The sequence below is a fragment of the Anopheles merus genome, chromosome 2L (genome assembly GCF_017562075.2).
Source record: "Anopheles merus strain MAF chromosome 2L, AmerM5.1, whole genome shotgun sequence".
In the NCBI taxonomy this organism is placed as follows: Eukaryota; Metazoa; Arthropoda; class Insecta; order Diptera; family Culicidae; genus Anopheles; species Anopheles merus.
Genome location: NC_054083.1, coordinates 32,263,145 through 32,290,224, shown reverse-complemented (window position 1 = coordinate 32,290,224; position 27,080 = coordinate 32,263,145). Strand labels below are relative to the sequence as shown.

The following is a 27,080-nucleotide window of genomic DNA, read 5'->3' as shown; positions in this document are numbered from 1 at the left end:
TGTGTAGGGTCAGGTATTGTAAAAAAATGAAAAGTTATGCGAATATATTCGAATGTTGTACAAACAAAATGGAATAAAAATTTGCGAAAATTTTGTAAAATATTTTGCTCGAGCTTTCATGGAAATTGAACACAATCAAAGTTGAGCCGTTTCAATAAAATTATATATATTTAGATCAATAAATAGCTAAAACATAAAAAATTGTATTTTTATGATTTATTTAAATTATTAGATCTGCTAAAAATGGAATAGAAAGTGTAAACAAAATCAAATTTAATTTTTTGTTCTGTTCGTAAACACGGCGACCACTGTGTCATTGCCACTTGATCGAAATCGACGAAAGCGCTCGGCGCGCTCTCGACGAACGGGCGAGCGAAATCGACTATACACGAATCCCGCGCCTGACAGCTGTCAGCGGGCGGGTTCATCGATTTTGCAAGCTCTTTCACATCCGGTACGACGTCGGCGCTCGTCGCAGAGTGCGAGGAAAGGCAGAAGATTTTTTCCGCTTACCCCGTGAAGAAGTTCCAGCCACTCGAGCGAGCCGCTTTTCTTCCCCGTGCGAAGCAGCCGCGTGAAAAGCATCCCCGCGCGTGACGGCCCTGCCGGGGTTTTCCGACGCGTTGTTTCGAGCACCTCACAGCGCGCGCTTCCTTGAAAAGAGAACAGAAGGAGGGTGCCCCCCGCCCCAAAACCGGTGTGTGTGTGTCGTCTCCGCCCCGTGTCGTACGGTACGGTCCGGTGTGTCCCCCCCACCGTGGGGTTCGCGCTAAAGGCGTAGTGTGCGTAGTTTCATTTCGGGTGCCCTCTGCGCGTGTGTGTGTGTGTGTGTGTCAGTGGTGGAGAGGGGCGCATGTAGGAAGGAAAAAAACGGAAAAAGGGAAGCCGACTTCAACATTTTTCCTGCAAACGGAGCAGCAACCGGGGAACGACACCGAGTGTGAGTAGTGAATGCGCGTGTGAGTGTGTGTGCGTATGTCTGTGTTCCCTTGGGTTGGAGTTGAGGGTAAAGAGAGAAAGAAGAGCCACCTCGTTTTGCAGCGGCCCTTTTGCACGGTTCCTTTCTACTTCAAAGCGGCGACGTACCCTTCCGTGCAGCCCAGGTACCGGTGTGCGTGCCTGTACGTGCGTGTGAAAATGTGAGTGTGTCACTACGTGCGCTCGCGTGAGTGTGTGTGTGAAAAGAAAACGGTATGTGAGCAAATTAGGAAACACACACACACACACACACACACACACGGCGCGCGCTGGGGGGAGGGGAGCCTACTTTTCTCTCTGCACTCGACCTTTACGCCGCCGCCAACGACGTTGCCTAATCGGAAAAAAGATCATTCTTTGGGACAGAACAGAGAGGACAAGGGTGGTGGTGACTATCACGAGCGATAGTTTTTGAGTGGGTCTTGAGCAAGGGATGGGCTAGAAGTGGGAAACGAGTTAAACTTCAGTTTTCTTCTATTTCTTTCTTCTTTTTTTGGCCAGCAAGTGCGCTGCGTGCGAGGTTCTTCCGGTGTGCTGCTGTGCTGATGGTTGTGTGTCAAAATCCGCTGTCGAACAACTGCTGTACTAAAGTCGTAGCAAGCGGTGACGGAGGTGGTAGAGGTATACTCCCCGCCCTCCACCCTCTCCCAAGAGTACAATTACACCCGTTGTCGCTGTGGTTTCATATTTCGGCTGCAGTTGGAGGGACCCCACGGCTAGAGCGCAGAATAGTGAATCTCGCAGTAATACCCACACACACACACATACTTACGCATGCACGGCACGCACACCACGGTCGCACAGTGCTAAAAAGATCGAGAGGGAGAAAGAGAGAGAGAGATAAAGAGATATGAAACGGGAACATTTATTTGCTTCTAATTAGATAGCTCCCCCCCATGCCAAGACAGCTGTCAAATAGCGATAGTGGAGTGGAGCCGAGTGGGCTTTGGTTGCGAAAAAGATCGAGATATTCGGCCAAGCAACCCTTTTCCGGCACCAAGCGGGGGAGAAAAGTTGGTGGAAAATTGTGTTCATTCTGTGTTGGGAAAGGTGCAGCAAATGCGTTTTCGTCCATGCCCGTTTGGTGGTGGTGGGGGGCGAATTTTCGTGCAAGGCGCCCTGCTGTCACAATGACTGCTGCTTGTGTGTCTGTGTGTGGGTGTGGGTGTGATGTGTATAATATGTGCAAAAATTGTGTGCTGCTGCAAGCTCTGCCTTTTTGCACAACGGTGCGGGTGATGATGCTAGCTCTTTTGCTATTTGTGCAACATTTTCGGCACTTTCGGGAAATGGCGGATGAACTCTGTAACCTGTGTGCATTTCTCTAATAGACACGGGAAGGCATAGCGATGTGAAACTACCACACACAGACACACGCAAACAGCACGAATTTCGGGGCTGTGTTCCTTCACGCCGGCTGCAAGATTGCATGCTGCAAAGTGCAAATTTCGCGAAAAAATCTACCAATTTTTGATCGAAATATTAATTTTTCCTTTTCTCTCTCTCTTTCTCTCTCTCTTTCTTCCTCTCTCCATAGGTTTCTCGTGTGTCAAACCTCCTTCTAGGGTGTGATATTTCCCAACCGCAGTAAATCTGTGTGCAGACGAAAAAAAAAAAAACGCCCCATTGTGGTGAGCAGATCAAGCCCCCTCGTTTCCTCGTACATATGGTCGAGATTTTTCCAAAGCCCAGCCCGAAACTAAAATCGTAGCAGGCGTAGCAGCAGCATCTCTCTCGCCCTGTGCAGCCAGACACGAGGTATGCGGTGCTAATTTATCCACCCCACCACACCACAACACCCTAAGAAGCTCGACAAAGGGCCCCAATCCGAGAGAGGTCCAGGACGGAACAGTTCAGCCTTACATCGTTACACATTTCTGTTATTGTTGGTGCATATTGTTTGTTGTGTTGTTTTTTTTTCGGGTAAAATTGCTACAAGAAAAAAGGGAAAAAGTGGTGGTGTGTCGTGAGTTGGTGAAGGGGTTGTGTGTGTGTGTGAAATAGTGTGTGCGTGCGTGTATTAGCACGTCCCAAAAATTCTTCACCGCCGCCGCAATTGGGCATTCAGGAGCAGTCCAATGTGATTGGTGTGTATGTGTGCCGTCTGAGAGAGAGAGAGAGAGAGAGTGTGTGTGTGTGTATTTGCGTGCGTGTGTCACAAGGAAGTGGAAACGTGCAGGAAAAGCTCCAATTTCGAAACACTCGCGGAATCATCGTCTGAGTCGAATGGCGGGACGAGTCACCGTCTAGATACAGTTCCGACCCCGTCACTATCACATTCGCGGGGCTGGTGTCAAGAAGGGCCGCCGTGGTGATAGAGTGTGCTAGACAGCGACGACGTCAATAGCGAAAACAAAAGTAATCAGAAGCCTCGAACGATCCGTGCAAGAAAACACGGCGGAGTCTGTGCGTGTTACTGCTGTGTACTGCTTGTGTGTGTGTGTGTGTACGCACACTTTGTTTTATCGCTTCAGTAGTTGTTGGCAGGACTCGGACTCTTGCCGTCGAAACGTCAAAAGACGTCAACGTCGGAGTGACAGCTCGCGCGCGCGCTCCAATAAGGCAGGAAGAAAAAGAAACGCACGCATACTCTCTTGGCGAGCCGTTGCTGTGTTTGTGGATGCTTCGTCCAGTGACGAATGTCTTCGTCATCGTTTCCAGCCACTACGTACTGCAGCAGTCGTCAGTAGTATCCCGGAACACCGTCAGCAGCAGCAGCAGCAGCAGACAATCCGCCACGAACGTCGTGCGGACGGCGGATGTACTGTTTCCTTCGTCTCCATGCGATGGAGCAGCAGCAGCAGCAGTTGCTTAAGACGGTAAGATTTTTACTGCGATGTGTCAGTGTCTGTATGTGTGTGTTTCGGTGTGTAGTTTTCTGTTGTGAGGTTATGTTATTTTTTTGTTGTAGATGAATCTAAACTAATTTGTGTTCGATTTCGAAGAACAAATTGTTTTGTGATTGGGGGTGTTAACGCTCCTCTAGGATCATGTGCCAAAGAGGTCGACGATAGTTGGTTGGAACTTGTTGACGTTTTCCCTTCATTGCATTGTATCTTATTTTCTGTATAGTGTGCGCAAACTGTGTATTTAATTCCCCGCATCGCGTTAGAGCTGGCGGAAGATGATGGTGTTTCACGACAGTACTTCATGCGTCTATGACAGATGTTCGGTGGTATCGCTCGACAGACTCCAAAAATAGAAGTGCAGCCAGAAGTTTGGCCTAGCAGATTGCATTCCGGTGCAAACCACCACCATTCTCTCCGCCACCGTTTCACTATTTAAAAAAACTTCCTTTTTGTTTTACCTTGTGTGGGACAAAGCGAAACAAAACTCCCCCTTGAAGCATGCTTGTGGTGTGTGCGTGAGCGGAATGGGGTACTAAAACCGGCTTACCGAGTGTACCACGCTACAGAAAGAGAGAGGGACAGTGTGTGTCACTGTATCGTTTTGTGCCGGCTGGGGTCGGGAGGAGAAACCATGCCTGCTGGGTGTTTTCTTCTCCCTCCACACCCACACGCCCTGGAAGCTGGTGTTTTTTGGACATATTTTTTTATGTAATCCAGCAAGGGTGGGTACCCTTGCCATCCTGCTCCTCACGCCCCGGAGTCCGGAGTTGGGATCCGGAAATCAGGCAGTCGATGGTGTTTGGGAAAAGGAAGCGAAAAGAAAATGAAATCACCTTTGTCAATGGAATCTCGAACGTCATCGCGGCGACAGCGGCGAGGCCTGGTTGACACTCTACAGCAAGACCGCGAAGGCAAAAATGACAGATCCATGAGGGGACAGATACCTATACATACACAGCAGCAGTGTTGCCCGTAGAAATACTCTTTTTAGAAGCGGGCCCATAGACGCGCACACGTACCCACTAGACACATACTAGAAGGCCTTCTCCGGGCCAAGGGGGTCGGTGGGGATGTGTTTCCCTTGTTTGGGAGCCATGCCTTCCATTTTCGGCAAACCCATGCAACCAAGACAAGTAGGCATAGGAAAAGACGGACAGATACAGTATGTGTGTGTGCGTGCGTGTGTGTTTGTGTGGATCTCGGTGAAGAAACACACTCACTAAAAGCTTCGCCGCTCTGCCGCCTGCATGCCAATGGTCGTTTTCTTACCTTATTTTTTTCATCGCTGTGTCGCGCTCGATGGCGAAAACAGATGCCGCAGCATGAAAACCGCAGCATTCGACGTCAACACCGTCCCTTTGCCTGGCCCGGTTCGGCGCGGTTTGCGTGTGTGTGTGTGTGTGTGGCTCAAATTTTCCGGCTGTGGCTATTGCCAGCGCCTGTGATTGTGTGTGCCCCCCCTCCCGTCTGTGGCGTATATTGCTCAATGCGTTTCGCGATGACGGATGTGTCACACTGGTTTGTTTGAATGGGAATTTAATGCCGACTAGCCGAAGGCAGAGGGAAGAAGAGCAAAATAGATAAAACGAACATTTGCTGTGTGTCTAAGCGCGCTCTCTGGTCGGACGAAGGAACCAAAAGGTTTTATGACGTCTGGTTACACCCCAGCCATAGTTTGCCAGAAGTAGTGCCGTTAGGTCGTAAATTGATTTAAAATCTTTGCAAAACTTCAAAACGAGCGAGAAAATTACAGGGCAAATCGAATCTGCTTTCCAATCAAATCTGTATGCCAAATCAGATGAAAGTTTTTGAATGTTTCATACTTGAAAGTTTTAACTCCTCACGAAGTATTTGAATCTAAAAAACACAAATGGAAAATTTGCAAAACCACAGCCGTGGCTGTAAATTCTTCAAGCTATTGGGCTGACCCCTCATTATCGTACAGGAAATTAGAGGGCGAACAGGGAAAGGTCATGCCGGCGAACAGTTCAAGATCGGAAAACGGACACAGGGCAGGACAGTCGTTGTGGACAAGAACAAAATGTCCAAGAACACTTTGCAAGTTTGACTTCAATGTTTTGTGAATAATTTGTACTTCTGAACCTACTGAAGCACTGCAACAGTTTGCTAACATACATTGATTGCGATCTTTTTGAGTAAATGTTGAAACCGAAGAATGTCGCGCCGTTTTTTCGTATTCATTGGAAAATATTTTTAAACTCGATTAAGAAGAATTCGATTCGAGACAGACAAGACTATTGATGTCTAGCAAATGTCTAGCCATGTATTTATCGGAACTTACTGCAATACGGTCATGTACAGGCAATTCTTCACCAGTTCAAATAATGTTCCTCCCCAGATATCCAATTTCCTCTAATATAGTTGTTTTGAGATAGAATTCTAATGTTCCTGTTATGTTCGAGGAAAGCATCGCCAATGTTGTCGAATATTTAGCAAATCGTTTAATGATGTGCCAACGCGAAGCAATTACATTAATTGGATTCAAAGAAAGTATTTTGCATTTCACGATATTTAGTAGAAGATTGGAAAGCTAATTGATGTGTCTCTGATGCTGCAATCAATAAACAACAACGAATTAGTCTTTCCCAGTATTTGAGACGAAAAATAACAAAATACATCTGAATCAGAGGTGAGTTCGAATCCAAATGATTTGTTAAGATGTTTTGTTCGAAGCAATTATTCAGTTAGAAGTAATTCAACATAAACAGTTCTACAACCCACCAATACTTGATCGGTTCGGAAATATGCTTTTGGTACTTTGCAAATATAATATGCACATAAAAAAAAGCTAATCAAGATCAGGAACAGAAAATCGCCAACATCGGCAACTCAATTCGCGATTGCAGCAACGGGTAACTACCACCTTCTCTCTTTTATTGGCATGCGCTGCACGATGATGATGCGATGACCTCAATACCACCCCACAAGAAGATGCACATCACCACCCGTACGCCAAATATAGCCTAAGTGCGGCTGGTGGAATTTCTTTCCTTTTGAATTCTCTTCGCGCACACACCTCCTCGTCGATGTGTGAAGTGTGAAGCTTAATGATTATATCGCTTACCTTTCAACTGCGGCACGGGAGGGGCTTCCTTATAGGGTTGCAGATGCTGCCGAAGTTGCAGCATGAGGAAGAATGGGAGAGTGAAGGAGAGGGCGAGAAAAAGAAAAAAAAAAGAAACTGCATTGTTTGAGGTACGGGGTAGCGACGAAATCATCACCAACTTCCCGGGGCGGAAGACGCGACGGATGACGATTTCCTTGCAATAGCATCCCATTTCCTGCTTTTGGGTTGGTTGGGTTGCGCCCGTTCGATGTAAAAATTGCAAATCCTTTGGGCCGCGTTGGGTCGCGTGTGTGCAATTGGAAACGGTTTTTTGCCCTTCCTTTAGCACTTTTACGTTGATAAACACTAGCGGGGGGAGTGATTTTTGTTATCTCATCCTCAGAAGCCGTATTTTGTGTTTGTAAATTTAAACACTAGCGGGGGGAGTGATTTTTGTTATCTCATCATCAGAAGTCGTATTTTGTGTTTGTAAATTTAATGTTTGTTTTTTGAATTCGTTGTTCAGAATAATACAAACATCGTCGTATGACAGAGCTTTGTAGTTTATTAAAACTATAAATAAATAATTCTATTCTATTCTATAAATAATTCATACATAATAAATCTATAACGTGGATTAAGGTACAATACTGGGCAGTTTTATCGTTTCAATGAGACCAAGAGATCAGACCATACGTTTAAGAGACCAAAAAACAGACCTGTCCTGAGACAGATAAAGTACCCATATTAGTTCAAAAACTCACCATGGCTCATTTCGACACTGGATCTGATCCTGAACCTATACCGGTCCTGGAACCAGAACTCGACCCATATCATTCCAGGACCCGTCCACGAACCCAAATCGGTCCTGGAACTGCTCATGAACCCATACCGGTACTGGAATCGACAATGAAGCCGGGTCCTGGCACCGATCATGAACCTATGCCAATTGAAGAGTTGATATTACACCCATAAGGTTTGTGAGGCTGTAAATAGACGAACCGAGATCGTCGCGGTACCGCGAATTTCGCGCCTTGTTTATAACAGTTGTAGAAATGTTTCGCAGAGATATCCAACTTCGGTATTCCTGAGATTATCGCGGTAGCGCGAACCGATTCTTTTTACTTTTTCTGGTAAGTTTTGTTTGAAAAAAAAAAACGTGTATAAAAACGAGTTTAGTTATTTATTTTGCAAAAACTATGTGAAATAAATAATTTGATTCGCAAATTTATAAAAATTTATTCCTTCTTGGCGCATTCAATCGTCACCAGACCTCGGAAGGTTCCATACACGGACCGCGATTATCTCGCCTATCTGTCAGATTTTATAACAGAATTGACAGCTCATACGCGATTTTCGCGGTACCGCAACGATCTCGGATCGTCTATTTCCAGCCTGAAACTGATTGAACTCTGGAACTGATCATGCCGGTCCTACTCATACCGGTCCTAAAGACGATTATAAACTTAAACTGCTCCTGGAAATGATGCTTACAGGGTTTTCCAGAGGTTCTCATAGTTTTGGGACTATTCCTTGACTCTTTCTTATGGGAAGTAAATTTTACATGTGGGAAATTGGACTGTATGGCATCCTTTCTGGACAGGCTCCTTAGAAACACCTATTGGATTTGTTCAACAAGGATGCTATAGAGTTTAATACATATAGTAATCCTATAGTAATTCCCAATACATTAAATTCTGGAATTTCTTGAATTTTGGTCCGAGTCTGGAACCGATACATTCCAGTTTTGATTGAGAAACTGATTTGCTTGTCGACAAACCATATCCGACAGTACATGTGCATATAGCTTAGGAATTAGCTTAGGAAATAGCGTAGGAATTTTGCTAGAAATTGTTTAGCTATGTACTATGCTGTTGTTGGGTCGGTCTGATGGTACAGTCGTCAATTCGAACGACATAATAATATGCCAGTCATGGGTTCAAGCCCCAAATGGACTGCCGTGCCCCCATACGCAGAACTGACTCTTCTGCTGTGTGTAAAACCAAGTAAGTCATTGAAAATCAAGCCCCAGTAGTGTGTGGTACAGACAGGCCGTGACCGACAACGGTTGTGTTGTGCCAAAGAAAGAAGCTGTTTTTGGATTTTAGCAGCTTATTAAAAAAATGTCCCACAGAAATCAACTATTAATCATTTTATATTTTCACCATACTTAGATAATACGTCGAGACTCGTAGTTTACTGTCTTAATTTTGTTTCTATATTAAACATGTTTTTAATATGCGGAGGGATGGGCCGAATGTGTATTGGTTAGCGTGTTAAAGTACTTTTTTAAAAAATATTCTCTAAAATGACTTTAAATTGAATGTTGATATAATTTCAAATGTAAAATTCCAAATAACCAGAACGGTAAAATCGGAAAAGGGAGGCTCCCTTCATTATGAAGAATGTTAATTGAAACATCAGCACGTGGAGCAACCACCTGTTGCAATGAAAATGAATAGGGGTACATCCATGAATAACGTTACGCTCCTATAATGTTTCTAATGCTTTGATTTATTATTACGAGAAAGGGAAAAGAACGTCTGAAATTAATTTATAAAATGTTTTTGTATATTTATTTTATCAGTTGATCTAATGTTGTTGAAGAATCTTGTAGGTTTCATATTTTTGGTTTTAAGACATTTTCAAAAACGTCAAAAACATACGTTTTTGGTGATTATACACATCTCTGTCATAATGTACCAATTTAACGTTATCAGCATTTCCAATCCATCTTGTTGCAGTCGGAATAGTGTTGTTTTTGGTATTGTGTCGATCAAATCGTAATAAACGTAGAACAAAGTGTTGCAGCATGATAAGATACGTCCTAGGTACGAAGGGAACAAGATCACATTTGATGATATTCATCACCACCCCGAGCTGGTGCTGCTGTTATTGTGTCATCCCGTAGTAGATGCTTTAAACGGTTGTATTTTTTCTTCTTTATTTTCTTCATGTAAATCTGTGTGTGTGTAATGTAATTTTGTATTCTTTTCTTTTCTTCCCTTCCTACTGCTTTCTCTCTCTTTCTCTCTTTCTCTCTCTTTCTCTCTATTTCTCGCTACCATCTTCGGATTGTGTGATGTGATCAATCAGTAAAACGAAAAAGTAGTTGTTGTAAGCAAATTAGAGCACTAGCTTCCGTCCCGTTTTTCTTCCTCTAGTGATAATAGTGATTATTCTCTCGTTTGATAATAGTGTGAGAGAAGAATATCCCGCTCCCTCTCTCCCTCTCTTCCTCCTTCTTTATCTATCTCACTCTGCATGTGTAAATTTTGTATCTGTGCGATACCACACGCGAATTTAGTAACGAAGAGATGATGGAACATTTGGGAGGTTTCTCTTGTAGCAGAACTACTACGACGGTCAAATCGTGTAGATTGCTGTGTCTTGCTAGAAAGTGATTGTGTACGTGTGTGTGTGTGTCCTTATCTGTTTATCGAATATATATTTTTAAAGTATCCGTAAATTAAAAAGGAACCTTCTTCTACACCGGAAGCGGAAACGACGCGCTACTAGTGTGTGTGTGTGTGTGTTGCGTGTGCGTTGTGTGCTACGTTGCGTTGCAAGGAAGGGTATTAGAGGGTGGGTTTCGAGGAGGCACCGCTAGTTTGGTCCGCGGCTCCACGGACAACCGCGGTGACATCTGCGGACGGGTGAAGGAGGTACAAGGAGGACTGGGAAAATGAGCTACCGCCTCCATACCTCCATCGCCGCCGCTGCCACCGACGAGCAACGCCGAGAACGTCGTGCTGATTGCTGCCCCAGGTGCCGGGAAGCCGGGTGCGGGCAGTCCGCCGCCGCCACCTCACAGCAGCAGCCGCCGTCGCCGCCCCACCACCCCCGGGACGGATGATGAAGCGTACCGAGGACGAGACGCGCGGCCCCGGTAGCACCTACCAGTTTCTAGATCTCACCGATGCCGGCCAGACTGATGCTGCCGCACTGATGGGCATACTGTATCCTCCATCTTCCGGACCGGCCAATACCGCACCACCACCACCACCCCAACACCCACCGCCTGGTGCGATGAGGTCCTCAAGGAAGGAGGAGTTGGACCATCAGTCGCCACCTCGAAAAGACTCGTTCTCTGTCCGGATGTTTGCTCCGAGATTGACGACGCCGCTGCCACATCAGAACGGGTTGAATCCGAACGCACGTGCGTTCGATCCAGTGCCGGTCGTTATTTTGCCCAGACCGACGGCAATGATGGGTATTGGTGGCGGAGGTGTTGGCTGTTCTTCAAAGTCACGCTCACCTGGGAAAGAGTTTGCCGAACAGCTGGAGGCAGCAGCATCGCCCCTCGTCATTGCAAGCGACTCGGCGGGAGGAGGAGCTGTAGTGGTACCGCCGCACGGTGGTGGAATGGTGCTCGTACCGGTCCGGAAACACTCCCTAGTTCCTATTGCGAGTCGTTCGCTTGCGCTGCTGGATCAACCCCAGCATCCGCAACATCCGCAGCAGCAGCAGCAGCAGCCGGTGCCGTCTTCGGTATTGTTGCCCACCGCCGGTAATGTTGGGTTTATGGCCCGACCTTCGCTGTTGCCGGGGGGAGGAGGAGGAGGAGGAGGAGGTCCGCCGCTTCGCCCTGTGCCGCCACCGATCGTCTCGGCCACAGCAACATCATCAGCACCACCGCTGCCGACTTTCGGTAAGCGTTGTTGCTTCAAAAAGCCAAACCGACATTTTGTCCAAACGAAATCACACTTTTAACCATTTCCCGTTTGTGTTGATGTTGGCTCTTTTTTTATTTGTTTTTGCTCATTTTTATTTACTATTGTTTGCATTTATTGCAGATCTTATTTTTCTCTTTTTTCGTCATTTGTTCTGCCTTTTGAAAATTCGCTTTTTAAATGTAACTTAAAAAATCATTGTGTATTTGAATATCAACTTAATTATGAAATGTATTACCGGATTGTTAGTTCATTGCTGAGTTCACTACACCCTGATTTGCTGAATGATTTGATTACTGACAGGCATGAAATATGCACTCAATGTTGGGTATTTGTAGCACCTGCTTTAGTATTACGTAGTTTCACTATCGCTCTCTTGTTCGCTCTTCACTAGCTTTCTATTGCGTATCTTTACCTGTTTCAAGGGTTTCTTAGCATTTACTTGCACGTTTATATCATTAGTTTAAAGTGCTTACACTTTCGTCTGTTTAGCAAAACTAACGAACCCTTATACGAACCTTTATACTCGAATTCTTCTTCGGTTTTTTCTTCTCATTTTTGATGGGTTGAAAGTTATATAATTTGGCACAAAACATTTCTTTCTGGTATTTGAAACAAAAGAAAAAAAAAGATGGAAAATAAAAAAGAAAGCAAAACAGAACAAACTGTAGAGACAAACAAATGGCAACTGTAGCACAGTTGAAGTGTAGATAATTTTTGTATCTACACACTCATATGGTTCAAGATGAGAAAAAAAGAAGGGATTAAAACTACGTGAAGATGCACAAAACCCCCATGCCTGGGTCGTGATGAATAAGAAAGATATAAAAAAAATATTGTAAAAAAACAAATTCGGAATAAACCACATTATACTACCACCAGTTCGAAAAGTTTGACTCATTTTCTAACGAATTTATTTTATGTGTTTGTTATGTTTTTAGTTAATTTCTTTTCTCTCTTTCTCTCTTTCTCTCTCTCTCTCTCTCTCTCTCTCACACACACACACACACACACACACACACACACACACAAACTTCTCTCTATCGTTGATGTTCATGGTGCACCGAATCATATTCCACGTGCACCTGGATGGGCGCCGCTCTCGGAGCGGCTCGCGGGGGGCCTGTCTGTAGGCTCTTGTGTTTCTCCCTTTCCGTAACTATCTCGATTCGCTTTGTACGCGACATTTATGTTTCGTTTCATACTTTACCTAGCGCGTGCCACTCATTACATTTTGCCCCGTTTTCTATTCGGTGTGTTCCTTCCTTCCACTTGTTGCTTTGTTGCTAACCCACTCCACTGGCAATTTTGCGTCTAAACTGGATCTTTCTCCTCTTCTCTCGTTTGCAGTGAACGAAGGCAACAGTAGCGCGGTCGTCGTCGACACGGAGCAGGCGCAAACCAGTGGAGAACAGTGGATCGGTTTTGCGATCCAGCCGACGGCCACGAGCGTCGCCGCAGCCGGTGGTGCCGGAGGAGAAGTTGGTGGTGGAGAAGTCATCGCACGGACTGCCGTAGCAACTGCAGTGACTATGCCTCCGCACACCAACAACCCGCATCACCTTCAGCAGCAGCAGCAGCAGCAGCAACAGCAGCAGCAGCTAGGTTCGGCAGCTAACAACAATCAACAGCAGCAGCAGCAGACAGGAGGGCAGCAGCACCAGCAGCCCGGCCCGCCCCAGTCCCAGCCACACAATGTTGGTGGCAGAGGTGGAGGCGGAGCAGGAGGTGGCGGTAGTGCGGGCAGTGTCACTGCCGGCGCGGACGGCGTGGGGCGCAACAGCGACCGGGACAACGGCAATCAGCAGATGCAGCAGCAGGCCGTGTCCGTGGCGAACCAGCACCAGCAGCAGATGATGCAGCAGGTCTACGCACAAATTCCGGCCTCGGCCTACATGCAGCCGACCCCGCACGGCATGTACCCGGTGCAGGTGCTGCCACCGACGGCCGGACCCGTCCCGAACAACGTGTTCGTCAGCAACCTGACCGCGAACGTGAGCGTGCACGGGTACCCGGCGATCTCGCCGTACCTCGCGACGGCTACGCCGCCCGGTGCGTACATGCCGGCGGACGTTGGGGCCGGGCCGGAGATGCAGCTGATGCCGCCGGCACCGGTAACGATGTCGGGGCGCGGAACGATGCGCCGGGGCGGACGGAACAATCGCGGCGGCAACAATTCCCGCTCACGGGGAGGCTACGTGCCGCATTACGTGCAGCAGCATCAGCAACAGTCGTACCACCATCAGCAGCAGCAGCAGCATCAGCAAAACTATCACCAAGCGCTACAGCATCAGCAGCAGCAGCAGCAGCAGCAGCAGCAGCAGGGTGTGATGCAGCCGCTGTCGCACCATCAAGCAGGGCAACAGGCGGCACTGCAGCATCAGGTTCAGCAGCAGCAGCAGCAGCAGCAACAGCAGCAACAACAAGCCCAACAGGGTCAGGGAGGTGGTGGGGCCGGTCAGCAACAAACTCCTCCCACCGCGGGCAGTGGCGGAGGACAGCAAGGGCAGCAGCAGCAGCAGCAACATCCACCACCGCAGCATACGCCCGAGCTGATGCACATTGAGGGGCCGCCCATGATGGGTGGCGCTGGCGCACAGTACGGCAACCTGCACGGTGGGTTCTACGTGATTCCATCGATGGCACAGCACGCCTCCGGTGCGCCGCTATTCATGCCCGCCCCGCACATGCAGATGTACTACAATCCGGCGATCCACGCCTACCCGAACCTGATATTCCCGCCGTACATCCCGTCCGAGTATCAGATGTACGACGACGGCAAGGGCGACGACGGTGGCGGACCGCACGGAGGCCAGGGCGGGGGCCATGACGATCCGGGTGTGCATCCCGGGGCCGCCATGTGGCCCCAGCCGCCACCGATCGCGCTCGACTACCATCCCGAGACGGTCGAGTATCTGCCCGTGCACGAGGACGACGGTGCGGCGGGCGGCATGTTGCCGCCGGGGCCGCCACCGCAAGCGATTCCGCCGCCCGCGATGGGTCACCACGTGCTCGATCCCAATGTGCCCGGCTTTACGATGCAGATGGCAGCGGCCCCGATCGCTACGATGCAACCGCCGCCGGAGGAGTACATCATGCAGCAGCAACCGCCACCGGCGCCGCAACAACAGCAGCAGCAGCAGCCACATGCTGGGCCGGCTGGTTCGCATACCCAGGGCGAGGATTACAACGGCAACGGTGGCATTCCGGTGAGCTCCAACTCAAACACAACGATGCACTCGCCGGTCGTGGCCACCGGGCAGCACAATGTTGTCGTGCCGGGTGTTCCACCGCCGGAGGACATGATGGGCGCGGGCGGTTACGTGCATGGCGGCGCTGCCCCGCAACAGCCGATGGTACCAGCACCGGCTGAATCGCAGCAACAGCACGGACAGACGATGGACGGTGCTGGAGCACAGCCGCCCATGAACAACAATTTCATCGTCGAGCCACAGTACATTCAAGCCCATCCTCTGCCGCCGCATCACATGCCAGTGCAGCAGCAGCAGCAGCAGCAGCAGCAGCAGCAGCAGCAGCAGGTGCCACCGGAACAGCACTATCAGCATATACCGCCCCCTCAAAGGGCCGCTGTGAATGGTAAGAATATTGGAGGGGGAGTTTTTTTTCTGCTAGAGGGAAGGGCCGGTGGGAGGAGTGTCCACAACCAATTCACCAAACGATTTTTGCTTAATTTTGCAGTGACAGAGCCTCCACCATCAACCAACAATCAACCTTTCCAAATGGCCCAACAAACACCGGTAGCAGCAGCTGGTGTAGTTGCAAGCAATCTGCTCGACGCCAACGGCAACGACACGAACAACAACAACAGCGCTAATCGCAAGTCCGACATCATTACCTCACCGAAGCTGGTCGATGCCGTCGTCATGACGCATCCATCGCCACTGCCGTCCACTGTAAATGTTGCTACCGCAACACCTTCCCATCACCAGCAGAATGAGCAGACGGCGGCGGTGGCAGCGGGGGTGGTGCAGGGCGGGATGATGGATGGCAACGCTGGCAGAAAACAATCGAACTCATCCGATGTGCCAAATCAAGGATTCCTACCGCCGCAACAGCAACAGCATCAGCAACAGCCACCAATGCTAGGATACGCTGCAGCCGTTGCATCGCAGGCACCACCGCCCAGAGGTCGTGCGGAACAGCAGCAGCCCGACTCGGTGAAGGCCACCCAGGACCGGATGGAGAAGCTGACGCTGAAGGAACAGGAGCACAGGCGCACAACGACGACTGCAGCAGCGGCGGCGGGCACGGTGGTTGGTGGTGGAGCCTCTCAGCGCACGAGTGGCGCTCAACCGGTGGCAGGACAATCGAATGCGGGAAGCGGTTGGGTGAACAATAGTGGCGGGGCTGGACCGAAGAAAGGTACCGCTTCCGTTTCTGTATCGGCTATACCGAACAAGGAGTTTCCCGGATCGGTGATCGGTGGTGGTCACCAGCACAAGAACACCTCTCCGGTGCCGTTCAGCACGCTAGTTGGAACTACGGCGACGGCACCGCCATCAACGGTGATGGGTTCGGCTTCCGGAAAGCAGCCGCATGCAGTAGCAGCAGGCCCGAAATCGTTCCCTGATCATGGCCAGCGCTCATCGGGCGCGGCTAACAGTGGCCAGTCCACGTACGCTAGCGGAGGAAACAGCAGCATGAGTGGCGGATCGACTGCAGTCGTGACGCCCCAGATGGAATCGAAGAAGGTGGAAGCAATTCCCCAGCGGACAGTTGCCACGACTGCAGCAGCACCAGCAGTGACCGGTCCAGCACCGACGGCGCCGGTCGGAGCAGCGGTGGTGGACACGCCGAAGCAACACCACCAAGATGTGGTAAATGTACCCAGGCCCGCCGCTTCCTCCATCTCCTCCTCTACTAACATTAATACGGTAAAGTCCGCGACCAAAGCGCCGGTTATCATTAACCACCCACTTAACATACCGCCACCCGATCATCCATTAAACATTCCACCACCCATCATTGTGCCCCCGCCACAGATACCACCTGGTGGAGCGCCACCGCAACCCAACAAAACCTGGGCGAGCCTGTTCCAAACGTCCTCCTCCTCGTCATCGTCGTCGTCGTCGTCTGCTGCGGTGGCGTCGTCCGCGTCTTCGTCCGCCGCATTATCGGTTTCAGCGTCAGCAGTCACAGCGACGTCCGCAACGGTCAGCTCTATACCACCTTCCGCCGCACTCTCCACGGCTAGCGCCAGCGGACCGGCAGCTGGCCAAAGTGGTGTTGCATCGATCGGTACTACCGTCGCTACTGCACAGCACCATCATGCTACTGCACCAGTAACGTCGACGGGTATAAATTTTGCGCCACCCACTGCTAACCGCGGACCGGCAATGGCTGCTACTACTGCTCCACCGACTGCCGCTGTAGGAAACACTCCGTCCAGCATCGACTCCTCCTCATCGTCCACCGGTGCAAAAAAACCGGTCGCAAAGGTGCAGCCGTACGATAGAAACCATCAGACGCCCGCGACGCCAGCTGTGCCCATGTCATATTCATCTGCTGCGGCATCCACTCCTGCCAGCGGCACTACGGGCGGCTCCACACCAACGTCGGCAAACGCTGCCAGAGGTAAGGGAGCACAGCAGACTGCTGCCTCGAAGGGGGCAGCGAACGCAACAGCTGCATCCGCTTCGACCGCCGGCGACCAGAAGGATGAATTTTCATTGAAATTCGGAGGTAAGCAGAGTGGTCTACTCGATAGCCGTTAGTTCTAATGCGTGTGTTCTAATGTGGTGGGCTGTTTGCCGGCATGAGTTCGAATCTCTTTCGGAGCACCGCTGCTGCTGCTAAGCAGAAGCAAATAAATATAATGTGGGTTTTTTTCGGGCTGATAGAATTATTGTTAGAGAACTTTTCAATTTAAAAACACAGATTCCATTTGGAAGTCAGCGAACTACTCTGTCATACCGTGGAGTAATATACGCGTTACACAAATGGGAGAGAATAATATGGATACGTTTTCTGAGTAGCTGCGCCGACTGATCGTTCTGATTAGTTTGTGGTTCACTTGCTAACGTCATCTACCCCGTTTCTCAGAGAGTTTGCCCTTTTCCCCCATACTGATGAAATGTGGCATTAGTGTTGAAACAAACATATTTTTTAAGTTTAAATTTGGCTCTTCGGTTAAGAAATACTTGTCTAAGGGAATGGCTGTTTTTCAAATTAATTAACTCTTGATTTTTTAAATTCAAATCATGTCGCGCTTTTCCAGATTTTCTTAGCGGATATAGCATTGATAACACCAACATCAGCATGATGCCACGCGGTCTGATCAATCGGTCTAACTATTGTTACATCAATACCATACTGCAGGCGCTGATAGCATGCCCACCGTTTTACCATCTGATGCGCACAATTCGCACCCTTCCGGCGGCGAAAAATTCTAAACATCCGAAACCGTTCATCGATGCCATGTAAGCATACGTCTGTGCTTGTCTGAGCACATTTGCCGAACGGTTGGTTGGAACCGCGGATTAATTTTTCCTCCAACGAATACAGGTGCGCACTGGCGAACGAGTTCTCGCAGCTTCCGATACGGTCCAAACCGCAGCAGCAGCAGCGCGGTGGTGGCGATAAGGGTAAGAAGGACGACATACCGGAAATACAGGTCGACACGCCGTTCGAACCGACCGTCATCTACAAGATGCTGAATGGCATCCGGTCGGACATATTCCAGATCGAGGGACGGCAGGAAGACGCCGAAGAGTTTCTTGGATGCGTGTTGAATCGTCTAAACGATGAGATGATTGAGGTATGTGAACGACAAACAGATAATTTTGTTATTTTCTATGATGTATTTAAGTTATATTGAGTATATTTAGTTGCAACAAAGTAATCTAGAAACTCTAACATTTAAATTATACTATTATTGTACTTTGACAGTTCATAAAATTCAACAAAACTGATCAAGGCAACTTGAATGGCGAGGAACCTACCAACGGTGAAGTCCATGGTGAGGAGGACGCGGACGATTGGATGGTAAGTTGGTTTAAGTTGCGTTGTAGCGTGAGCAGAGGGTACACATTGACGGTCGTGCGGTTAAGTGCGTGGAACTCTGTTCTTCGTTACCCCGTACGGCCTTAGATGTATTCTCAATCCGAGCCCGCGATGTGATGCGCGCGCTCTCTTTCTAATTTATGAAAAAAGTTTTTATACAATTCTTTCACCCCACCATACCACGAGCATGGACAGAGGCAGTGTGTGTACATTTCTGCATCTGTTGAAAATGGTGGGGAGATAAAAATGTTCACCAACGCTTATTGTGTAGAAATGAACTTTAAAAATAGGTTCATTTCAAGAATAGTTTGGACAAAAATTTATGTTTTTATTTATTCAATTTTATGCATCTATAAATGTTTCTGAACCTTGTACAAAATGTATAGTAGTTTTTCAATGTATGTTTTAATCTAATATTTTTTCCTATAATTAATTTTTCACAGGTTATCTGCAAGGGCAACAAGGGCACGGTAACGCGTACGACCGATTTTGGACGATCACCGATCAGCGATATCTTCCGAGGCAAACTACGATCTCGTGTGCAACGTGACGGTGTTCCTCCGACCTACAACATACAGCCGTTCTTCACGCTTCCCCTTGATATAGAGGTATGTATTGGCAGGAACACCCTGTGACAAAAGTTCATCAGAGTTCATGCGTGTTCATTCTATAAATAGAATTTAAAAATAGATAGCCATGAAGCAGTATAGAGTTCATTTGTTTTATTGTAGAACACATATTTCAAATTGCTCTCCATAATTAGCATTACATCTCTTATTTTAAATTTAGATTATATTCAATTTAAACGACTTAAACGAAACGAAAAAAGTTAAGTAAAGATTTTTTTTTAAATACCTAATTAGCAATCACTTTTTCAATCTAATTATCTTTCAAATTGAATGATTATTAAAATGTTTACGATCATCTTCAATCTTATAAATTTTAACATTTTAATGCGTCGTTGAGTAATTCATTATTTTTTTACGATCATAATGCGCATTTCAGAAAGCTGCTTCTGTGAAAGAGGCACTGGAACAGTTGGTTGGTCGGGACGAACTGGAGGGTGTTACCTGTTCGAAAACGAAGCAGGAGGTAGCGGCCTGGCAGCAAGTAACACTGGAGGAACTGCCTGTCGTACTTATACTGCATCTGAAGTGCTTCGACTATAAAATGGATGGCTGTACTAAGATACTGAAAACCTTGGACTTCCCGATTGAATTGAAAATCGATTCGAGTGAGTGAACCTGTTGCAAGCGCTGCAATGATATCAGCCGCACCTAGCTTAACTAACGCAATCACTTTCCTCTTTGCAGAATTGATGTCCTCGAAGGGTAAGAGCTACTCAGCCAAGCAGAAGCAGTACAAGCTGTTTGCCGTGGTGTACCACGATGGTAAGGAAGCGTCGAAAGGACACTACATTACCGATGTGTACCATACCGGCTATGCCAGCTGGATTCGGTATGACGACAGTATCGTTAAACCGGTACCGGAGTACAATGTGTTGCGTCCGCGCGCACCGCGCGTACCCTATCTGCTGTACTACCGTCGAATGGACACGCAGAGTCATGGTCCGAACAGTGACCGTGGTGGTGATGGTAGTACCGGAGGCGGTGCTGGTAGTGGTGGTGGTGGCGGCAGTGGTCGTGGAGGTTCATCTCACTCCACCGGTGGCGGTGGAAATGATCGGCACAGTGCGCATCATCACAGTAACGATCATCATGGTCGTGGATCGAGTGGTGGCGGATACGGTGGTAGCAGTGGCTACGGAAATACGCACGGCAACAGTGGCGGCAATCATTACGGAAGTGGAGGTCATGGGCAGAGTAACCATAGTGGCCATTATGGTGGCAACTCCAAGTAAAGAAAATAAACTGTTTCGTGCAAAATAGAGAGAGAAAGAGAAAAAAAAACAGAAACCGCTAAAACTAATACTTCCGGAACCAAAGGGTAACAGTAACGAAGTGAATAAGTGGTAAAAAAGAAACAAAACACACATTTTCTTCGTAGCTGTGCTGTGCTGAAAAAAAAACGACAGTAAAAAACAAATAATCAAAAACTCTTCCAAACGAAAGAGGCCGGTCTGCCCCAGTAGGTGGAGGTGGAGATACAGTGCAGTCAAACGATCGAATCGTTTTGATTCAAACGAGCTTGGGAACACTGATAAAATGAATGACTGCTGTGAGTGACATTAGTGGCGAATCGCGCGTGTGCGTTAGTAGAAACGTGAGAACGTTTCACCTGAACAACATCGGCGATCTTCAAGCAGCCTATCGCACACAGGTCTTATCTGCTGCTGTTCTGTGTACGGTGTGTGCTGCTTGTCGTGCGTCTAGTGCAGTGAATAGCAGCGGTGTGTAGAAATACAATTAACGGGGCAATTGTATGCTAGCTGCAGACACTGGTCTGCACCCCTCGGATGCTTCCCGCTATGGCGTCGTTTCACCAGTGGAAGTAAAGCGGTCCATCATGGCCAGGGAGCAGGATGGTTAGAGCGATCGAATAAGACTGCCACGCTCTCTACCTAACGGATGCGAAGTATGAATTGCCCCGTACAGGGTGAGGGTGAGTGTCCAAGCAACCTACCTCCTGTAGGTGTGTACAAATTAGAATACAACCGCGACCAAGACGCGACATAAAAACTGAACATAAAACAACAAACATCAACAATACTAGCGATAAACATAACAACCCAGGGTTTTAGCATGATTAGGAATTGTTTTTGTTTCCACACACGTTTGTTTACTTGCATAGCTTCGTTTATCGTTACGCATATATTCCCAGGGTAAAATGTAACTTAGAACATTAGATATGGATTAGTGCCCCTGCATGAAATCTCGTTTAGAAATGGAGAGTTCGAAACGGAAATCATTGAGAGGAAATTATGAAAAAAAAAAAGAATTAACAGAGAACCCCATTAAACGTGAGATAGTTAGTTTCACAAGTGAATGACATTCACACATAGGCAGACAAACACTAGTACGCTAGAAAACAAAAAAAGGTGAATCACTAATGAAGAGAAAGCAAAATCACAGGATTGCGATGAACTATTCCTTCAAGCTAGCCGGGACCAGCAAAGTTCCGGTAGTTGAAAATGAAAAGGCAAACGAGTCGTGCCGAGTCACCGACACTGTAGATAGCTTTAGATATAGTTGCTGCAAGCCGCATTATCATAGCGACATTCGTTCCGATACCAACAGCTGTACGATCGGGAGGAAGTAGCATTTGATTTGCAATTACTTTGCTGCGGTTGCTGCCCATCTCCATGCTACTTCCTCCCGAACAAAACAAACTAATGGAAAGCAAGAAGAACAAAACACATAACAAATAAACCTATACATGTATCTACGAGCAAACGAGATACAGCGGTCACTACTGTCGTCTGGACATCGTCGCAGCGTTATGTGCTGGGCCGATTGGCTAGCTCGTTGAAAATCTGGTAAAGGAATAAAAAAAAAAGAAGCAACGACAAAAAGCACGCCTAGAACTATGGTATCAGCTGTTTCAATTTGGAAAGAGTTTAAACTTTTCGACTATACGTTCATTACTTTGTTTTTGTAAATAATACACTTTTGCAAGTTTTCTTTTCACAGAAGTTATCGTCATTTGGACATATAGAGCAGTAGTCTTAAGTATCGAGGAAGAACATCTATAAAGTGTATGGAATTAAAGGATGCATAATGTCTCTTCACCATTACATCTTCTCATGTCCCAGTGTAGGTAAACAAATCCACTGCATAGCTTGATGATGGCGGCATGCATTGCCGGCCGTGTAGAGGAATTAGTTGGCAGGAAACTGTAAAAAGCGAAGAATAACACTTTAGGCTGAGATTTAATAATTAAATCTTTAATGTTATATCGCTGATGGACGGTTTTCTTGTATTATGTTTAGCTGCTATGTAGATATGTACGCAATCGTTCAATGATAGTCAGAAGGAAAATAGTCCCTAACAGAAGCTGTATGACAATTCGCTTGGAGTGTGTGTGTGTGTTACACATTAACCCTTAAAAGTGCGCGTTAGATGCCGATGTCCTCAAATCATTTGGGTAGCGGTAGCACATTGTGTATATCGTTTGTATTTGCTTAATTGCCGGTTTAGGTTAAGCAGAAGGTAGCGCGGTTTTGTAAGTTGAGTTTAATGATTTACCTACCATTACTCCAGCACGCTTCGCGTTAATTTAACCTTCTTTTTGCGTCGAGGTTTGCGACAGTGCCAATCGCAATGTAACACGAGTATTGAGTAGTAAAGGATAAACTGCACATCTGGTGTGAAATGAAATTCATTCGGCACGTGTGCGGAAGGTTGATGTTGCAAAAGTGGGAAGGAAAAATCATTACTATAATAGAATGCGGCACCGGTAGGAAGCAACAGGAAACAACTATAAACTCTCCATTAACGCAACACGATTACTGTACGCCGTGCATCATCGCATAACCCAAATGCAAACAATAAACTAATTAAAAAAACCATAAGTGTAGGGTGGGGAGAGAATTTAAGCGAATGCTTATAGAATGAGGGCTGTGTATAAAGTTAATCATTACGGTAACATATTAGGTATTTTGCAAAGCACAGGCATGTGAAATCGGCGGAGATTAGACGACTTTTGAACATCTGAGTTACTAGATGATGTGTGGTGTACGCATTGTATTATGTTTGATGCTTGGGATAATGGTAACGCTTTGATTGGTTAACAATTAACCATCCAATGTTCTTAGGCTAGTCACACGGTTCTCGATTTGTGCACATCGTCATATTCATTCGGCTTTTGATTCCGTTTCAGTTGTTTCCCGTGTGCGATACGTCTTGTTTGTTTTTTTCTTTTTCTTAAGTTGTTGTCCATGGGTTTGCAAAACGAGTCGCATTCAGCACACAGATGCTGCTTTTGTTATCAATCATAAGTGGTCTAGATAAGTGTTTTTTTTTACATATATTTATCTACTCCGAAGCGTAACAAAATATCTAGGCTTCCAACGCCTCTCGCCCAATGCAATCTTCAAGGAGAACGAGTACTCCTCGAAAAGAATACACGAGACACGCTGGAATATATACATACCGTACAGTAAAACCATGATCGATGTAGACTTGATCGTATAGACGTCAGCTACGTTGAAGAAGAAAAAATGTGTCGATTGGCGAAACCATCTTACACGATGCAAAGTTTAAAAGAAGGCGCCTGCAAATAACATACTTTTTTTTTTTAAAGATTAGCACGTTACAATAGCAACACCGAGCGGCGCTATATTAGTAAAAAATCCACCCCCAAAGAAATGGTGGTTTGTGCGGATGATGGAACCTACCATAAACTCTGTGTATGTTCGATGTGTACACAACACCCCATTCAGAGACGAACTCACAATGAAACACTCACTCGGACCTAGTGGGTGTGTTAGGATTTTGAAATATTTGTTAATGACTGTTTTAAGAGAATCGAAATTCCAAAAAAAAAAAAACGATACACTAAACCCAGACCAATGCAACTGTGTTGACGTGTATCACTATAGACAGTGATGGAAATAGGAGTCTGATCGAAATCGCTAAATAACATTGAAATGCTCTGCAAAACGAGGTTAGGTATGCGTTCAGTACACGTTCATCAGCAGGAATGACGTTAATGATGAATGTGATGGAGCGAGAAAAGGGGTATAATCTTAATAAATCCAGTATACTAGCCAAATACGAAAGGAAAGGAACGATCAGGAAAATAGACGGGACAGAACCCTTGTAGTACATGTGCCAGGCTGCTGCTACCTCTTTCCGTACGGTTGAGATGATCAACTGATCAACAAGCAGTGTGTGTGTGTGTGTATAAGTGTACACGATTTAAAAACCACACTTACACAACACAGTATGATATTAATAAGCGCCCTTCCCACGGTGTAGAACATTAACACAAAAAAAAAGAAAAAAAAAACATAGGAGAACCTTCATCAGTCATCAGCAAATGCTGTTCGGCTTCCGTAGGCATTTGGCGTAAAGTAGAACTCAAGCACGTTTCACATCACACTACTAGCGATCGGCAATAGTGTGATGTAGTTGCGTGAGTATGTCGTCCAGCAAGAAACAGGGAATCGCCATTTAAAACCTACGCCTACGTCTACAGCAAAGAACCGTGAGTCCTCCTTGTGTGAGGATCATAAGCTATATCGATGCTGCGTGGACTCTTCTAACACTCACTAACCCACCAGTAGTGCACACAATGTGTTGAGAGAACTGTGTAGTGTAGAGCTGATCTCTTGCAATTCAGCAGGTGTTTGAAGGTGTGGCAGCACATGAACCAAACAATATAGTATGGCACATGATCAGTGCTAACACCACCTGCCACAAGGTGAGGAGTGGTTCGTGTGGTGTGCATGTTTACGTGTGAGTGTGTGCATATGAGTGTGTGCGCGCGATAAAATGTAAAACAAAAATATATATATATATATTTTAGATAAGTGCACTTATTAATCGTAAAACAAGAGCGAGATGTGGTAGAAAAGGTGTCCATCGCTACCACTTCTCCCCGCCGTCGGGCCCCGAATTCGCTGTATCCTTACGAACCACGTGTGTGAAAAGGACTGAGTTGTTTTTTTCATTTTTCTTTCGTTTGTGGCGATAGAAGATAAAGGAGAGAACATACACGAAACATACGAAACGGGAAAGCGGAAATCATTAGGTGGTATAGGCAATATCCAAAACCAAGAACCTTTTTTTTGTGTAGCATAGCTTACCAATAGGTGTGCTTTCCGGCGTGTGTGTGATTCTGTAAGAAAAAATATAAGGGTTTGTGTGGCGGGGTGCTGGACAGGCATGTTGTATGGTTGGTGTGATCGTGGATCGGCACGCATGGGATGGGTGATCGATCGCGTGTGTGTGTGTGTGCGTTGTTTTGTTGTTAGGGATGAGTTAGGGTTTGTTTTGTTAGTTAGAATTAGAATCAGTTTCAGTTTAACGTGGTGTGCTCATCTTTTCACATACTTCGCACTCGCGCCACTTTGTACTATCGTCCTCTAAGTCTATTTAATTGTTTTATTCGTTTTTTTTATTACTTTTCTTTTTCATTAATCTTGATTTACCTGTCTTTCGTCGTGTAATTCGCCTTGCCTTGTATAATCAAACGATCGTGCTGGTAATGTTGATACTTGGTTCCTTTTTTCTACTCTCTAATCTGCCTGTGTCTATGTGTGTATGTGTGTGTGTGTTAGTGGGGATTGTTCGTTTATTAACTTAGAATAGTGAAACGGCAAAGCGACGCGCTTGGAAAGAGGTGGGGTAAATTATTTTTCAACCGTAACTCAGGCAAAACAACTCGTTGGCAAGGTTGTTCTCTCAAGCTCTCAAGCTGCTCAATACACGAACGACGTCTGCCAGAGTTGGCAAAGGCGACTCCTCCCGATTGCTGCTTATTTTATTACAAAAGTATTTAAACATTGTTCTAATTCTGCAGCCGTGTCGCATAACAGGTGTGAAAAGCTTGATTGTAGATGATCAAGATAGATCTAGCTGAGATATCGTACCGTCTCGTACCGGCCACACTCCACGCGTAGCATTATCATCCCCCAGGCGCGAACTTTAACTTACCCACGCTGTTCTGTTCCGTTCTGGTTGGATGCAAATGGTGGTGGATACAGATTTGTTGATTTGTGTTTTCGCTAAGCGCAGATACGATGTTTTGCTATTATAATTAACACTCTATTCTTTAATCATTATTTATGCTTTGTTTTTTATATTGTCTTCGTTTTGTTAATGCCTTTTTGTGCTACGTTTTGTTGGTTGATGTAGCCAAATAGCGGGGAGGGGCGGGGGGTGAGAAAGTCCGGCTATTGCTTTTTTAGAAGTCTGGCCCACCCCATCATACACCAACCTGCAGGAAAGCTATAATCTATCGCTCATCCATCATTTGCAGAGAATTAGAGTGTCACTGCTTTAAATCTTTCCGGTGACTGAGAAAATGATGGTGTAAGTTTGTAAGACACAAAAGCAAAACAAGTGAGAGTGAAACTCCTGCCTCCGAATACTTTTATCGGAACACCTTATTATTGGCAGATAATGAACAAAAAAAAGAAGCAAAATAAAGAGCTAAAAAGAGAAGAAACTGATACACGTACTACGCGGCCTCGTAGGCCACTCCGGAAGACGTAAGCTGATGGGAAATTGATGCAAATCTATGGGGAGGGAAATACATGTGTTTTGTTTTTTTTCCATCACAGTAATCCTTGTATATGTTGTCTACTATCACTTGAACCAGCGAGAAAACAGCGGCGGGAATATTGGGGAAACAAAGATGCAATCGATACACCCGTTTGTTTATCTATTAACTGTGTAATCCTTCGTGCTCTGTGTAACTGGGGACGGGACTCCCGCTAAAATTTAACTCGCAACCAGCCGAATTTTGCTAAGCGCGCGCGCTGCTGGAGTTGATGGTGACGTACAACTCTGGGCCAACCTGTTCCTTTCGATTTACTACCAGCAAGAACTGAAACTAGTGTGTATGAGTTCAAAAGAAAGGAAA

General features: G+C 46.6%; 1 protein-coding gene across 6 annotated transcripts; it reads left to right on the top strand.

Moving 5' to 3' along the window:
• The first annotated feature begins 420 nt into the window (after positions 1 to 420).
• Positions 421 to 27,080, top strand: LOC121594095. 6 transcript variants are annotated; one of them, XM_041917046.1, is made up of 12 exons: positions 421 to 940; positions 2,516 to 3,797; positions 10,372 to 11,545; positions 12,918 to 15,164; positions 15,267 to 16,462; positions 16,571 to 17,270; positions 17,806 to 18,007; positions 18,093 to 18,345; positions 18,477 to 18,572; positions 19,034 to 19,198; positions 19,596 to 19,824; positions 19,904 to 27,080. In XM_041917046.1, exons 3-12 carry the CDS (start codon positions 10,747 to 10,749, stop codon positions 20,449 to 20,451), a joined length of 6,435 nt encoding a protein of 2,144 aa, XP_041772980.1. In that variant the 5' UTR covers positions 421 to 940; positions 2,516 to 3,797; positions 10,372 to 10,746; the 3' UTR covers positions 20,452 to 27,080. The 6 variants fall into 6 exon arrangements, with proteins under 6 accessions (XP_041772980.1, XP_041772977.1, XP_041772976.1 ...); XM_041917043.1 differs by having other exon boundaries at positions 421 to 697; positions 15,267 to 17,270; XM_041917042.1 differs by having other exon boundaries at positions 421 to 731; positions 15,267 to 17,270.